This window comes from Notolepis coatsorum (genome assembly GCF_963971535.1).
Source record: "Notolepis coatsorum genome assembly, chromosome: 1".
Taxonomy (NCBI): domain Eukaryota; kingdom Metazoa; phylum Chordata; class Actinopteri; order Aulopiformes; family Paralepididae; genus Notolepis; species Notolepis coatsorum.
This window is the reverse complement of record NC_140165.1, coordinates 95,629,152-95,644,082: the sequence shown is the minus strand read 5'-3', so window position 1 is coordinate 95,644,082 and position 14,931 is coordinate 95,629,152. Positions and strand designations below refer to the sequence as shown.

Genomic DNA, 14,931 nt, shown 5'->3' with positions numbered 1-14,931 from the left:
TCTGAAGGATCAGATTAAACCGAATATATATATTTATTTATATATATATATTTAATTGTATTTGTATATCCCCTGATATCCCTTGTATATTCCTTGTACAATATGCATTGAATATCCCTTCTAGTCTACTGAACATCCCATAATAGTCTCCATTCTACCATTGGACGAGACCTTGGTGCCAGGTCGCCATACCCCTCAGACCAGGTTCAATCGTACCGCTCAACATGTATGGACAAGTCCTAGTTCCGCGTAGGAATATGTCTACCGCACCACTAATGGTACTATTTGTTCATAGTGCGTATATATACTGCGCTATTAAAGTAGAGCTTTCCTTCTTTAGTCCAGTTCCTTACCCTCCAACAGAGTGACAGACGCAAAAGCCTCCCCGCGAACCACGTGTGGGCAGTAAGGCCAATTCGGCCCAGTATCGGCATTGAGACATTGTGTATATTAATATTTGAATAGTCATATTTGGCACTATATCGTCGAGTTGGACGTATTCTATTAAGCTAATAATAGTCTATTCATATGTAGTGCCTCGTGCGGTAAGAGTTCTATAGTAATCAGCACCCCCATCGTTTCGGGCATCAGCTGGACGCTTATCCAGGGTGGTTGACCCCACGTGAAGCTGCACCCGAGGAGCTCCAGGCCAAAGAGCGAGTGGACCTGTATATTGGATTATTCTACCGACGACGGCTAGCCTTCCCCGGCTTGGATTATGCTTTGAGTACTTTGATTATTCTATGGATAAAGGCCAACACTGCGGTGTGTTGGAAATACCCCCCCCGGAGAGGACGACAGGTGAGAAGACGCTCTACACGACGAGGTCGCCTCACGTCTCTCCATCGTGGACCGGAGGACGCCGGCCACAGAGAGTCCAACTGCTTTCATCTGTGGATCGAGGATCGCTGGGCACCGGGTCGCACGACTGTGGGCTCTCCCAGGATACCCTCGGTCAGACGGGATACAGCCAGACTCTACCCCCCCCCCCTCCAGCTGTCCTACAAGCAGTCGGAACCTTCCCCTAGTGTATCCAGCTATATAATCATTCAAGTATCATTGCTATTGTTCCCTAAATATTCCAGGTTGTATATTTGCTTCCTGCACAATCAGAGATTGGACATTCGATATTGATCTACCTACGAATACTCATTTGCCATAAAAGTGCATACTATTTCAAATCATAAATGTAATTAAGTGATCGTTGTACATACCTTTTGCTATGTATTATTAATAAACGCAGACTTTCGACTTGGTACATTTGTGTTGGATCCGTTTCATCAGGTGGGAGTGTTTATCATAATTATTTATACCTAGTACTGGGTGGCCAGAGTCTAAAGTACAAGAGGTAGTGGTAGTAAGTATCATATCTAACCATACAGTCAGGGAATTGTACCCCTCAGTTACACACTGTGTATACAGTAAAACACATAATTATTCCCCGCGGCTCCGAGAGTCCAGCATGAAGCTGGTAGATGCCGGCTGCGTGAGTGAGAAGTCAGTAACGAATCATTAAAAAAATATACCGTTAACTATGTTAGTTTCTTACACATATGTTGGATTATGTAATTGGTTTGTCATGACAAACCAATATAAAATCGCGAATTAACCAGTGGTTATCCTATAGCCCTAGTTATATGTACATTTCAACAAAGTGGAGCCGCAGGGGACTTCCATAGCATACGCCTTCAAATCCAGCTAGCGTTGATGCTATTCAATGCTATCATACCCAAGTAATGTTAATGCCATTCAGAATTTATTAACATAGCTACAATAACACAGTAACGTTAATATAATTACATGCAACATTGTTTACAATGAACGGTAGGGCTAATCGAAAGGACTGGACACGGACAAGTTAAACAGCAATCAATTAATTTAATATAACAGGTAGTTCTCAGCTAACGTTAAAACCAACAAACACAGAACCGGACACACAAGCAGAAAAAGAAGCATCATTTTTACTTCCGGTCGGGGGAAAAAGTTAGTTTACTGTAGGTTCGTGTTAACGTTAGATAATGTACAAAATCAGAGGCACTGAAAGAGGATTTCACCCATCTAATGAACACACTAGACTAGACAAATATCAAGATGTATCCATCAGTGGACCAATTGCATGCTTTTGCAGAGGACAAGAAGCCTTCATTCGACTCCTTCAGACATGAAGCACCCCCCACAGCCCAAATGGATTGATACAAAAAATTCTTTTTTTTCTTTCTTCTTTTTTGTCTACCAATAGTCGACTAACGGCAAATTTTGGCCAATCATAGTCGACCATCCAAATCCTTAGTCGGGGACAGCCCTAGTAAATACTATCAAACTCATGTCATCTGGTATTTTCCACGCGCGCACATACACACACACACACACACACACACACACACACACACACACACACACACACACACACACACAGAAAGGGCTCCTTAATTGAACAAGTAGAGAGAGGGATGGAGAGAGAGCCCCGCTCCCCCTTTCTAACCTCAGCTCAGCTGTTTTCTGTCTGAGCAGGATTGGCTAGTTTAGCTTAGCTAGCGGCTAACGTTATTTTCCCCAGACGGAAATGAATGACTAGGATGCCAAGCTTGTTAGAAGCATTGGAATTTACACTGCACATAGAAACAGTGTGAAAAAAAGAAGAAGCTGGGACTGATTTACAGTAGTTCGCAAAATGCGACCAAAGCACTCTGGAGCTATGCAATACAGTGTCTTCACACACAACGTTTGTCACGTTTCACAAGCTGTTGTTGTTGGGCGTATACGTAGCTACCTTGGGCTACTTCTGATTGGTGAGCAATGAGAGCACAGCACTTCTGATTGGTAAGCATGACTGGCACGCAAGAAAAAAACTTGAATCAAACTAGCTGTATAACGTATCCCAAATCGCAGGCTTTGCGATTTGCTAAAAGGCGACTGTCGTAAGACCAAAACACACCGCAGTTTTAATTATTTTATATGACTATTTTCATTTTGTTACCCGCCACGTGGCGGACAGACCTCTGTGTGTCACTCGCCAAACCTAAAATATGCCCGCCATTGGCGGGTGGCGGGCTCCAATTTCGTGCCCCATGTAGGGCCATGGAGCACCACAGGAGTTTCACCTTGTCTTTGTGTGGAGGAGAGATTAGCAACATGGTTTCCCTTCACTATACATGGTCATACCCCTGCAATCACCTTTTGATAAAGAACCTACGTGGAAGAAGTCTATATCTGCCTTGATAACGGTCAAGTCAGAAGTCACACACATGTCTGTGTGTTTGTAGACCGACTAAGCTAATAGTAGTAGTCTTCTAGGCCCATCCCCATAATATAACATTTCACCCATAACTACTGCTTCTTAAACCATGTGTCAGAACTGTTTCTGATGGGCCTCCATGTGACAAGACTGTCTGGATCTCAGGCTATGTGTGGCTATGCTATGTCAGGGTCAGACAGACAGGCAGAGTGACCGACAGGTAGGCAGGCAGAGGGACAGACGGGCAGGCAGGCAGAGGGACAGACAGACAGACAGGCAGTGGGAGAGACAGCCAGACAGGCAGGCAGTGGGACAGACAGGCAGGCAGGCAGGCAGAGGGACAGCAAGACAGGCAGGCAGAGGGACAGACAGGCAGGCAGTGGGACAGACAGGCAGGCAGTGGGACAGACAGGCAGGCAGGCAGGCAGGCAGGCAGAGGGACAGACAGGCAGGCAGATGGACAGACAGACAGGCAGGCAGATGGACAGACAGGCAGGCAGGCAGAGGGACAGACAGACATGCAGGCAGAGGGACAGACAGGCAGGCAGGCAGGCAGGCAGAGGGACAGACAGGCAGGCAGTGGGACAGACAGGCAGGAAGTGGGATAGACAGACAGACATGCAGAGTGACAGACAGACAGGCATAGTGACAGACAGACAGGCAGAGTGACAGACGGACAGGCATAGTGACAGACAGACAGGCAGAGTGACAGACGGACAGGCATAGTGACAGACAGACATGCAGAGTGACAGACAGACAGGCAGAGTGACAGACAGACATGCAGAGTGACAGACAGACAGGCAGCGTGACAGACATGCAGGCAGAGTGACAGACAGACAGGCAGAGTGACAGACAGGCAGGCAGAGTGACAGACAGGCAGGCAGGCAGAGTGACAGACAGGCAGGCAGGCAGAGTGACAGACAGCCGGGCAGGCAGAGTGACAGACAGGCAGGCAGGCAGAGTGACAGACAGGCAGGCAGAGTGACAGACAGGCAGGCAGGCAGAGTGACAGACAGACAGACATGCAGAGTGACAGACAGGCAGGCAGGCAGAGTGACAGACAGGCAGGCAGGCAGAGTGACAGACAGGCAGACAGAGTGACAGACAGACAGGCAGGCAGAGTGACAGACAGACAGACAGGCAGAGTGACAGACAGGCAGACAGAGTGACAGACAGACAGGCAGGCAGAGTGACAGACAGGCAGGCAGGCAGAGTGACAGACAGGCAGGCAGGCAGAGTGACAGACAGGCAGGCAGGCAGAGTGACAGACAGACAGGCAGAGTGACAGACAGACAGACATGCAGAGTGACAGACAGGCAGGCAGGCAGAGTGACAGACAGACAGGCAGACAGAGTGACAGACAGACAGACAGGCAGAGTGACATACAGACAGACAGGCAGAGTGACAGACAGACAGACAGGCAGAGTGACAGACAGACAGACAGACAGTGGGACAGACAGACAGACAGACAGACAGTGGGACAGACAGACAGGCAGAGTGACAGACAGACAGACAGACAGAGTGACAGACAGACAGACAGAGTGACAGACAGACAGGCAGGCAGAGTGACAGACAGACAGGCAGAGTGACAGACAGACAGACAGAGTGACAGACGGGCAGACAGAGTGACAGACAGGCAGACAGAGTGACAGACGGGCAGGCAGGCAGTGGAGACTCTATACTGTGCAAAATGAAACATTATTCATGTGTTATTCAAGTGTCACTTGGAAATGTATAATTGAATATGTATCATGGATTAATATTGAGCATTAACCTTGTTCCATCTGGTCAGGCTTCAAGTCATGTGCTTGTGCCCGAACCACTTGGGGTCAACTCAATACTGATATTGGGGAGTAAAATATTCCAATATCTATATCGGCTGATATTCTTCATATATATATATATATGAATAATATGAATTGTTGTTTTTTTAAATGTAAAAAAAAGTTAACTGTTGAGCTGGAACCAAACTAGTTTGCATTTGCATATTCTATTCTAAATAGCTTAATCTTCACTAATGATGAGTTTATTTAAGTAATAGGTAAGTATATAAAGAAAACATACACCTGGCAAAACCTCTGATGTCCTCTCTACTAACTTTAAACCACGTATTCTCTACTCCATCAAGCTAGCTGTGAGCTTCATGCAGACGGTGCTGCTGAGAGTATTGTAAACAATGACTGAGTTATATGTAAACAGGGCAGTGAGTCTGAGTGCGCTCTTCTGGACAAACTGTGACGACGACAACGTTTCTAAATGACCCCAAGCATTTTTTCCTCTGCATTATTGTTCTGTTAACCCTTTCACTACCACACTACCAAAATGGTTAACCCTTTCACTGCAACAATACAGAAGGTTAACCCTGTCACTGCCACACGACAAAGGGTTAACCCTTTCACAACCACACTACAGCAGGTTAACCCTTTCACTACCACACTACATGCCGTTTACCGTCTGTAGTGTGGTAGTGAAAGGGTTAACCTTCTCTAGTCTGGTAGTGAAAGGTTAACCTTCTGTAGCGTGGTAGTGAAAGGGTTCAAAAAAAGTGTTTATCGTCCAACATATCGGGCTCTAGTTTGGACCAATCGACGTCCTTTGAGGGGCTACTGGCGGTTTCGGTAAAGGTACTCTGCCAAGTATTATTATTATATATATATATATATATATATATATATTTTTTTGTGCTCCTATTTCAAACAGTGTTAAAGGATGGCGTCTGGGTCAGGTTAGGTGAACATAGCCACCAGGGTGAAAATCAGTTTCTCAAACTTTGAGTCCCCTGCTGTGCCGACGGTCTTGTCATGATGCCATCAATACCTTGGCTTTCAGCGCTAAGGCTGACTGGTGACTGATGTCACTTACCCCCTCTTTACCGCCACAGCCAACTGCAGTTACTCGCCAGCATTGATGATGTCATTGGAGAGAGATATGATAGAAGAAGAATGCTGACTAGCTAGTCTCTCTCTCTCTCTCTCTCTCTCTCTCTCTCTCTCTCTCTCTCTCTCTCTCTCTCTCTCTCTCTCTCTCTCTCTCTCTCTCTCTCTCTCCTCTTATCTCTATCATTTGTCACCATTGGTATTGAGATGTAGTGAACCAATCTGATGCTGCTGTGCTAATGATAACTGGATTTAAACAGTCTTCACCTTGACCGACTTGTTTTTCTGTTTGTCCATTTGTCCGTTTGGCCGTCCGTGTAGATATTTGCAGTTGTATGTTATCATTACCAGGGCTGTTCTATAAAAGTCACATTGTTTGTGTAGGGCAGTGGTGGTTGTATACTCTAGTCCTCTCACACACACACACACACACACACACACACACACACACACACACACACACACACACACACACACACACACACACACACACACACACACACACACACACACACACACACACACACACACACACACACACACACACACACACACACACACACACACACACACACACACACACACACACAAATGAATGGAACCATAAAAGGCGTAAGCAGCCACATTTGTATTTTATGTGTGTGTCTGCATGCGTGCATGAGCATGTTTGTGTGTGTGTGAAGGAAGTCAGTCATGCTCTCTATTGTACATGGCAGGCATTTCCTGGTCAACAAGAGGAAAGGTGGGGGTGTTGCACCACACTCAGGTGTGTGTGTGTGTGTGTACTTTGCGTTCTGGACATCAGAAGTGGGGACCTTTTTGGGAACTGAGAAGTTGCATTTAGGGGTTATGGTCAAGGTAAGGGGCGAGGGAATACATGTAGCCAATGGAAAATGGGTCATAGTCCTCACAAGTGTACTGTAGTAATTATAAGTAAATAATGTTTGTGTGTGAGTGATTTTTTGGGAAAGGAAAGGGCACAGGACTGAAGAGAAGTGCTGTTTAAGCCAAGTGAACTCGGGTCACTCAGTGGTCCAGAGTGGTCACTCTCTCAGGTTGTGTTTAGTTACAGAGGTCACTCTCTCAGGTTGTGTTTAGTTACAGAGGTCACTCTCTCAGGTTGTGTTTAGTTACAGAGGTCACTCTCTCAGGTTGTGTTTAGTTACAGAGGTCACTCTCTCAGGTTGTGTTTAGTTACAGAGGTCACTCTCTCAGGTTGTGTTTAGTTACAGAGGTCACTCTCAGGTTGTGTTTAGTTACAGAGGTCACTCTCTGAGGTTGTGTTTAGTTACAGAGGTCACTCTCTCAGGTTGTGTTTAGTTACAGAGGTCACTCTCTCAGGTTGTGTTTAGTTACAGAGGTCACTCTCTCAGGTTGTGTTTAGTTACAGAGGTCACTCTCTCAGGTTGTGTTTAGTTACAGAGGTCACTCTCTCAGGTTGTGTTTAGTTACAGAGGTCACTCTCTCAGGTTGTGTTTAGTTACAGAGGTCACTCTCTCAGGTTGTGTTTAGTTACAGAGGTCACTCTCTGAGGTTGTGTTTAGTTACAGAGGTCACTCTCTCAGGTTGTGTTTAGTTACAGAGGTCACTCTCTCAGGTTGTGTTTAGTTACAGAGGTCACTCTCTCAGGTTGTGTTTAGTTACAGAGGTCACTCTCTCAGGTTGTGTTTAGTTACAGAGGTCACTCTCTCAGGTTGTGTTTAGTTACAGAGGTCACTCTCTCAGGTTGTGTTTAGTTACAGAGGTCACTCTCTCAGGTTGTGTTTAGTTACAGAGGTCACTCTCTCAGGTTGTGTTTAGTTACAGAGGTCACTCTCTCAGGTTGTGTTTAGTTACAGAGGTCACTCTCTCAGGTTGTGTTTAGTTACAGAGGTCACTCTCTCAGGTTGTGTTTAGTTACAGAGGTCACTCTCTCAGGTTGTGTTTAGTTACAGAGGTCACTCTCTCAGGTTGTGTTTAGTTACAGAGGTCACTCTCTGAGGTTGTGTTTAGTTACAGAGGTCACTCTCTCAGGTTGTGTTTAGTTACAGAGGTCACTCTCTCAGGTTGTGTTTAGTTACAGATAGGGCTGGGGGCGATATGGCCTAAAAATTAAATCCCAGATTATAATTTTTTAACTCCGATTTACGATTGTAATCGATTTTTTCCCCTTGAAAACTAGAAACCTTTGTTTTTATTTGACAAAAAAAAATTATCAAACCAAGATGAATGTCCCTATTGGGATTGAAGTGCAAACCTAACTTTCACAAATCTTCACTTAAAAAAATTATAATAATATATATATATAATATAAAAGGTTACTCTTGATCAAACAAAGATGAATGTCCCTATTGGGATTAATAGTGCAATAACTAGCTTTTTCACCAAACTTTACTTAAAACAAATAAAAGGTGCCTCTTAATCATCAAACAAGAATGAATTTCCCTATTGGGATTAATAAAGTGCAAATCTAATTTTCACCAAACATCACTTTTTGTAAAATAAAAGGTGACTATAAAAGAAAAGAAAAAAAAAGAAATTTAAAATCGATAAAAAAAATTCTAAATCGTCCTAAATCATTCATTCGAATTAATCGATAATATCGATTAATCGCCCAGCCCTAGTTACAGAGGTCACTCTCAGGTTGTGTTTAGTTACAGAGGTCGCAACACAATATACAATTCTTCACAGATTACACATCACACCTGTGTTACTAAACAAAATGGACTGTTCAATATGTTCGAAATGTCAAACAGATCTGGGTATCTACTATCACTTTGGATAAAAGCGTCAGCTAAATGTAAATGTAAATGTATCACTACTTTTTATTTTTTATTTTTTTATTTTTTTATTAATTTTTTTTTGTCAGGCCACTGAACTTAGAAGCAGGCCAGGACAGTGTTTCTAGTTGTATTCTAAAATTCTATTCTATTGTATTCTAAAATGTGACTATATGGTTTTATATTAACTTAATAAATAAACAAAAACGAAAAATCTACTTATTTCAACGAACATTTCAAACTAAATAACAGATTATGCACATAAAACGCTGAAAACAACCGAAGCAACAATAGTATTTTAATGAGGCTATTATTATTATCATTATTATTTTGCAACAAGTTAGCCCTCTCATAAATAGCACATATAAATGAATAACTAACTTGAACTAACTTAATAGGATTGAAGTGATATTTGGCTTAAAAAATCGGTCACCTGGAAAAAAAAAGAAAAAAAAAAGCCAGACGATGTGCATTGGGCCGCGGCTCTCTGACGCCTTATTTTCTGGGCCCCGGCCTGAAAAGTTTGGGAACCCCTGTGCTACCCCATGAAAGACTGACATAGAGGCAACGACCTTTCAGGAGGTGTGGGCCCCACTATTAGACTATTTTCCTGCTGAAATTTCTCGGATCCTTCTAAAGGCCCAATGCCCCATTGTATGGACAGACCTAGGATAGAAAAATAAATTTATGTCTACATGTGAATGGGCTTGAGGCAAGTGCAATACTGTACAGTGCCTGTCTTGGTTTGCATTCCTTTTTGCTTGTTTTTCTTTTTGTTTTGTTTTTGCTTGCTTATGGTGTGGATGATGGCATAGATGAACTGGAGGAACCCCCCCCCCCCCCCCTGTCCCTATGTGTGTTTTTGTAATGTAAGTAACTGTGCGTGATTTTTTTTTAAAAACCAATACAAATATTACAAATAAATAAATACAATTTAAAGTTACAGAGGTCACTCTGAGGTTGTAGGTTACATAGAGTAAGTTCTGGAGGCTGTCGAGCCAAAGCCGTGAAATGGTCCTGTCTGTTTGACATGAAAATATTTATGCATTTAACATTTGAATCAAGAGACGGCCTCCAGAAAGCAGACAGACTCTCCGTTGATGTTTTGACAAGTTAGACCATTTCAATAACTTCATGGTTTTAGTGAATCTTATGCTTAGTTAATTATACAATGTGTGTGAGTAAGTCTAATGGAATTGTGATTCCGTTATCCGACCCGAGGGATCTTAAGTTCCATCTTAGGGCTGCAACTAACGATTATTTTGTTATCGATTTAATCTGTCGATGTATTTGATCGATTAGTCAATTAATCTAAACTATTAATTTATCGGAAAAAACAACAATTGATTCAATTTGCAATCGAACATTTAAAAATGATTGACATGTTTTTCAAGTGCGGTACTACTATCCTTAGGTCACATGGGTACTTGCCTCTCTGACACCACCTACTGAATACCCAGAGTAGGAGATTAATGGAAGCGGACAGTGCCGGTTAGCCTAGGCATTGTCCAACTAACACCTCTCCCGAAGGCTAACCGGCCATGTCCGCTTCCACTCATTGTGCTAAGCTAGGCTAACATGCAGCCAGATAGCTTTCTACTGAACGTACAGAGAGGAAACTGGTATCTATCTTCTTGTCTCTCTCTGTTAAGACGGTAATTTCCCAAAATGTTGGCGTGTTCCTTTAAGGCGAGCTTCTGTGATTTGACGTATTTCCAAATGCAACAGACCTATTTGGGGTTGGTGGGGCAGGATGTCAATTTGATTGTTGTTTGATAGACATCCTAACGTACCTACGGATGTGCACTGTTTATAAAGGTGGGGGAGGGGCGGAGTACTCGAAATCTAATTGTATTTGGACTCTGTAACGACTATCAGAGGGCAACAGCTCGAACTCCACATAGTGGGTCGGTGAGAGGGGTCACACACTATCTTCCTAGCTTTCTTCCTAAGCACTTCGCCGTAGATGTAGCTTAGCTGTTTCTGTGGCTTCCCTATGGCTTTAGAGGCCAAATTCACTATCCTATCCTCTGCAACATATTCCTTCCTTTTATGTTCAGATTTCCGTACCACATGGCCATGTTAAAGGTTAAGATTCCCTCCACTAGGTTCTTATAAACTGTTTCCATAATTGGCTTACTCACACAAAAGTTGTTGAGCTTACCTAAAAGATGGAGGCGTTGACAATTGCCACATTGTTATGCAGCTGGGAATCTCTGACATCACTGATATGCACGTTTTGAGATGACTCAGATTGGTGAGGGTTGTGAGGGGAATTGGAAGAGTGCGCCAATATGAGAATTAGAGACATAAGTCTTATTGATATAGAGCCACACGGCCGGGAAACGGTACTGAATACTGGGAAAGGCCAATTGTAAGATAGTACCCCTTTAAATTAAAATGTTGTACTCTGTTTTTATAAATTGTTATTTCTTTTATTATTATTGCTCTGTTATCGCCCTGTGAAGTTTTGTGTATTGTTATTATGGTTATTGTATTGTGTTGTCTTGTTTTTTGATAAAAATTAGGCCAATATTGCGGTCTGGTGGGCCGTGGTGGAAAAACTAAAAGAACACATATGACTCTGGAAAGTACTGAAAGTACTGGATAAGGTATTATATTGATGGCTCACGTTGGGGTCCTGGGGCGAGGGGGGGGGGGGGGGGGGGGGGAGATAGAGCGAATATTCATGTATGTTGATGGTTATGGTGTTTTTGTATTTTTAATTTTGTTTTGTTTATTATTTTTCATTCAATATTGGTCCTATGTATATTTTCTGACCCCCGCCCCTTCTGATCTGGGTCTGGTGATCGTGGGCTCTGGCTGGGGTGGGCCGCGGTTCGGGGTCTCTGCGGGTCGAGGCGCTAAAGAGGCGTGGTGCTTTGGCTCGCGGGGGGGCCGGGCTGTGGGTCCTCCGGGACTGTGGCGGGACTGTGGCTTGCGGTTGCTGGACCTGGAGGTGGAGGGGGCTCGGTAAGCACTTTTTATAGTAAAGATTTTATTTTGTTATCCTTTTTCTTTGTGATAACTTGTATTGACTGGTTGTGTATCCGATATATAATAAGTCTAATTTATTGTCTAGTCATTGTTGTGTTAGTTTGTGTTCTTGGATGTCTGTTATGTAATATTGTCATTATTGTGCTGTGTTGTTTCTTGTTTGAAAATATGAAAATAAAAAGATTTGGTCAAAAAAAAAAGATGGAGGCGTTAATTGCATGATTTAAATATGTGGTCTGTATTTTTATTGAAGTTAAGATTGCTATCAATGTACAGTACGTGCCGAAGATATTTAAAATGATCCACTTGCTCTATCGTTTGTCCGTTAATCACGAGAGACTGCACTAAGATACTGTTGTGTATGATGAGTTCCTTAGTTTTACTTACATTCATCTCTAAGGAACTCTCTTTACACCAGTTCAGGAGAGATGACACATAGACATCCACACACATAATAATATAATGGCTCCCCCTACTGGACTGATGTCGTAAATGTAGCTGTCTCACCTCGGCAGGAGTCCTTTCTGTGTGGTGTGTTTACATGTTCTCCCCACATTGGTGTGGGTTTCCTCTAGGGGTACAAAACAATCCATTAATCAAAATCACGATCCTATAAGTATTTTGCCTTGCTTTGTTATTGCAGAAGACTGCCAGTAACATTTTTCTGTTTAAATGATTGCATGTATGTTTCATATTGAGTGAACTAAATTGGAAAATACATTTTACTTAAGGTTTACATCTGTGTCTCTGTCTCTGTCTCTGTCTCTCTTTCTCAATGCATGTTGGGAGTGAGTTTGGTTTGAGTGAGATGTGCGTGGAAGTGGTCATGAGTGTTTTATATTTTCCATCTTTAGCTTTTATCTATTTAGGTAAATATTGTAATTAGTGTGTATAGATTACTGTGTGTTTTGGTGTGTATAGTGGTAAGGAGGGTGTTTGTTTGGTAAGGGGACTGTAGTTTAGCTGTGGCTGAAGTTGTTGGTCTGCGTTAAGTAGTGCTGCACGATATATCGGCCGCCGATATAATATTGGCCGATATGGCCGTTTTTTTTTTACACCGTTATCGGTCCGATATCAAGATGGGGCAGATCAAAAAATAAATAAAAAAATAATAATATGTAGGCTATATATATATATATATATATATATATATATATATATATATTTTTTATATATTTTTTTTCTTTTTACATGTTTTGGCCTTAAATAGTTTCAAAATATCAATCATTTATGAAAATAAGTTACAAAAGTAAAAAGAAAAAAAAATGCGTTTTGGAAAATAGCTCTTTATTTGATAAAGTGTTTTCTATACAGAGATATCAACATCGGTAAATATCGGTATCGGCCAGAACAGCAATATTAATATCGGTATCGGCCAAAATTTTCACATCGGTGCATCACTAGCGTTAAGTCTAGTAATGTGTCTGTAGTAGAGAGGACTGTAGTTTAGCTGTGGCTGAAGTGGTTGGACTGACAGTTGCTTACCACTGTCAGTCTGCAACACTACTATCACCGACATCTAAGAAGGGAGATCCCCCCTTGAATGGCCCTTCTAAGGTTTCTCTCCTCCACACTGCCTGTGGTGCATTTTCCCCTATTGTTAGGTTTTAGCAAGTTTTTCCTTACCTTCGCGTGGGGTATGTCTGGGAGTGTTTGCATTCATTCATTTATTTGCATTTACTTTAAATTTGTTGGACCTTATGGTGTTCTTGTTTTGTTCTTGACTTATTGTGATGTTTCTTCTTGACTTGTTTAAAGAAGACGTGTCCGGCCCATGGGGACATTAACGTGTGTTGTCGGGCCTTACAAATAAATTAGATTTGATTTGGTCTGCGTTAAGTCTGCCGCTCGGATGATTTTGGGTAGCATTGTTGAAACCTTTTGGAAAGATGTCAGCTGCAAAAGTGAACTGGGCAAAGAGTGAGGCTGTAGCAGTTGGGAGGTGGTCGACAGGCCTTCCTCAGTTGCCAGGAGTGTTACGCTGGAAGAGGGGAGGCTTACAGTACCTGGGAATACTATACATAATATTGTGTCAAAGCCTTGAACAAAACAAAATAGTTCTGTATAAACCACCGCTAAATAAATAAGAGGACGGGTGACCTTCAGTGGAGAATATTTAAGGTGGTGGTTAATAGTTTTGTTGCAATCCATTAGTTGTCCTTTTTTCAGGAACAAGACCTTTCTTTTCAGTTTTTTACTGAGACTTGAAGGTCTGTTTGAAACCTTGAGGAATGTGTTTTTGAACTGTGGCGAGAGTTGAATTGAAGATTAATTGGCAATGGTGCCGTTTACAAAAAGAAGTGAAGTGGCAAACATAACATGTTGTTGTGGGTCAGGACAAGATGGCCATTTATAAGAGCAGGAACATTCTAGTGGAAAATTACTCGGGTGGTGAGCTGATGCCAATGTTTATGGCATTGTTAAGAGCCAGGGTCCGAGTGGATTCTTGTTTTGGTGGAGCTTCAATGAAGTTCTTTGTTGTGTTGTAGAGGGGCAGCTGTTTTTTAGCCCTGCTTTTATGTAAGATATTTCACTTTACACTTACATGTATTTTTAGTATGATGAGGTGATGCGAGCTATAATCTTTCTCTTCCTCTCTCCCTCTCTCCCTCTCTCTCCCTCTCTCCCTCTCCCCCTCCCTCCTCCCTCCCAGGTCAGTGTATGATGGCCAGGAGCATGGCTTGTTCATGGACAAGTTGGAGGGTCGCGTCAGAAACCATGACCGAGAGATAGAGAAGATGTGTAACCATCACTTCCAAGGCTTTGTAGACTCAATTACTGAGCTGCTGAAAGTACGAGGAGAGGCCCAGAAACTAAAGGTAAGGAGAGAGAGGGAGAGGAAGGAAGGGAGGGAGGGAGGGAGGGAGGGGATGGTGGAGGAGGAGCGAGAGGTCAGATGGAAATGTAGAATTAAAATAAAACATTGTGTAGAGCTCTACAGTTCCCACTCTGGAACCTCTGGTGAAAACTGTAACATTCAGAAGGCACTATCACATGATGATGATGATGATGATGATGATGATGATGATGACACCATCACTGTCCAAATATCTCATCATTCACA

At 42.7% G+C, this 14,931-nt stretch overlaps 1 protein-coding gene across 1 annotated transcript in view; it reads left to right on the top strand.

The window, feature by feature from the left end:
• Window positions 1–14,931, top strand: part of exoc6b (exocyst complex component 6B) — a gene marked incomplete at its 3' end in the record, with an annotated part of 249,105 nt that overhangs the window by 39,585 nt on the left and 194,589 nt on the right. Inside the window, exon 2 of the mRNA XM_084332506.1 lies at window positions 14,521–14,686. Coding sequence (XP_084188632.1) covers window positions 14,521–14,686 — 166 coding nt within the window. The remainder of the gene's footprint in view (window positions 1–14,520; window positions 14,687–14,931) is intronic.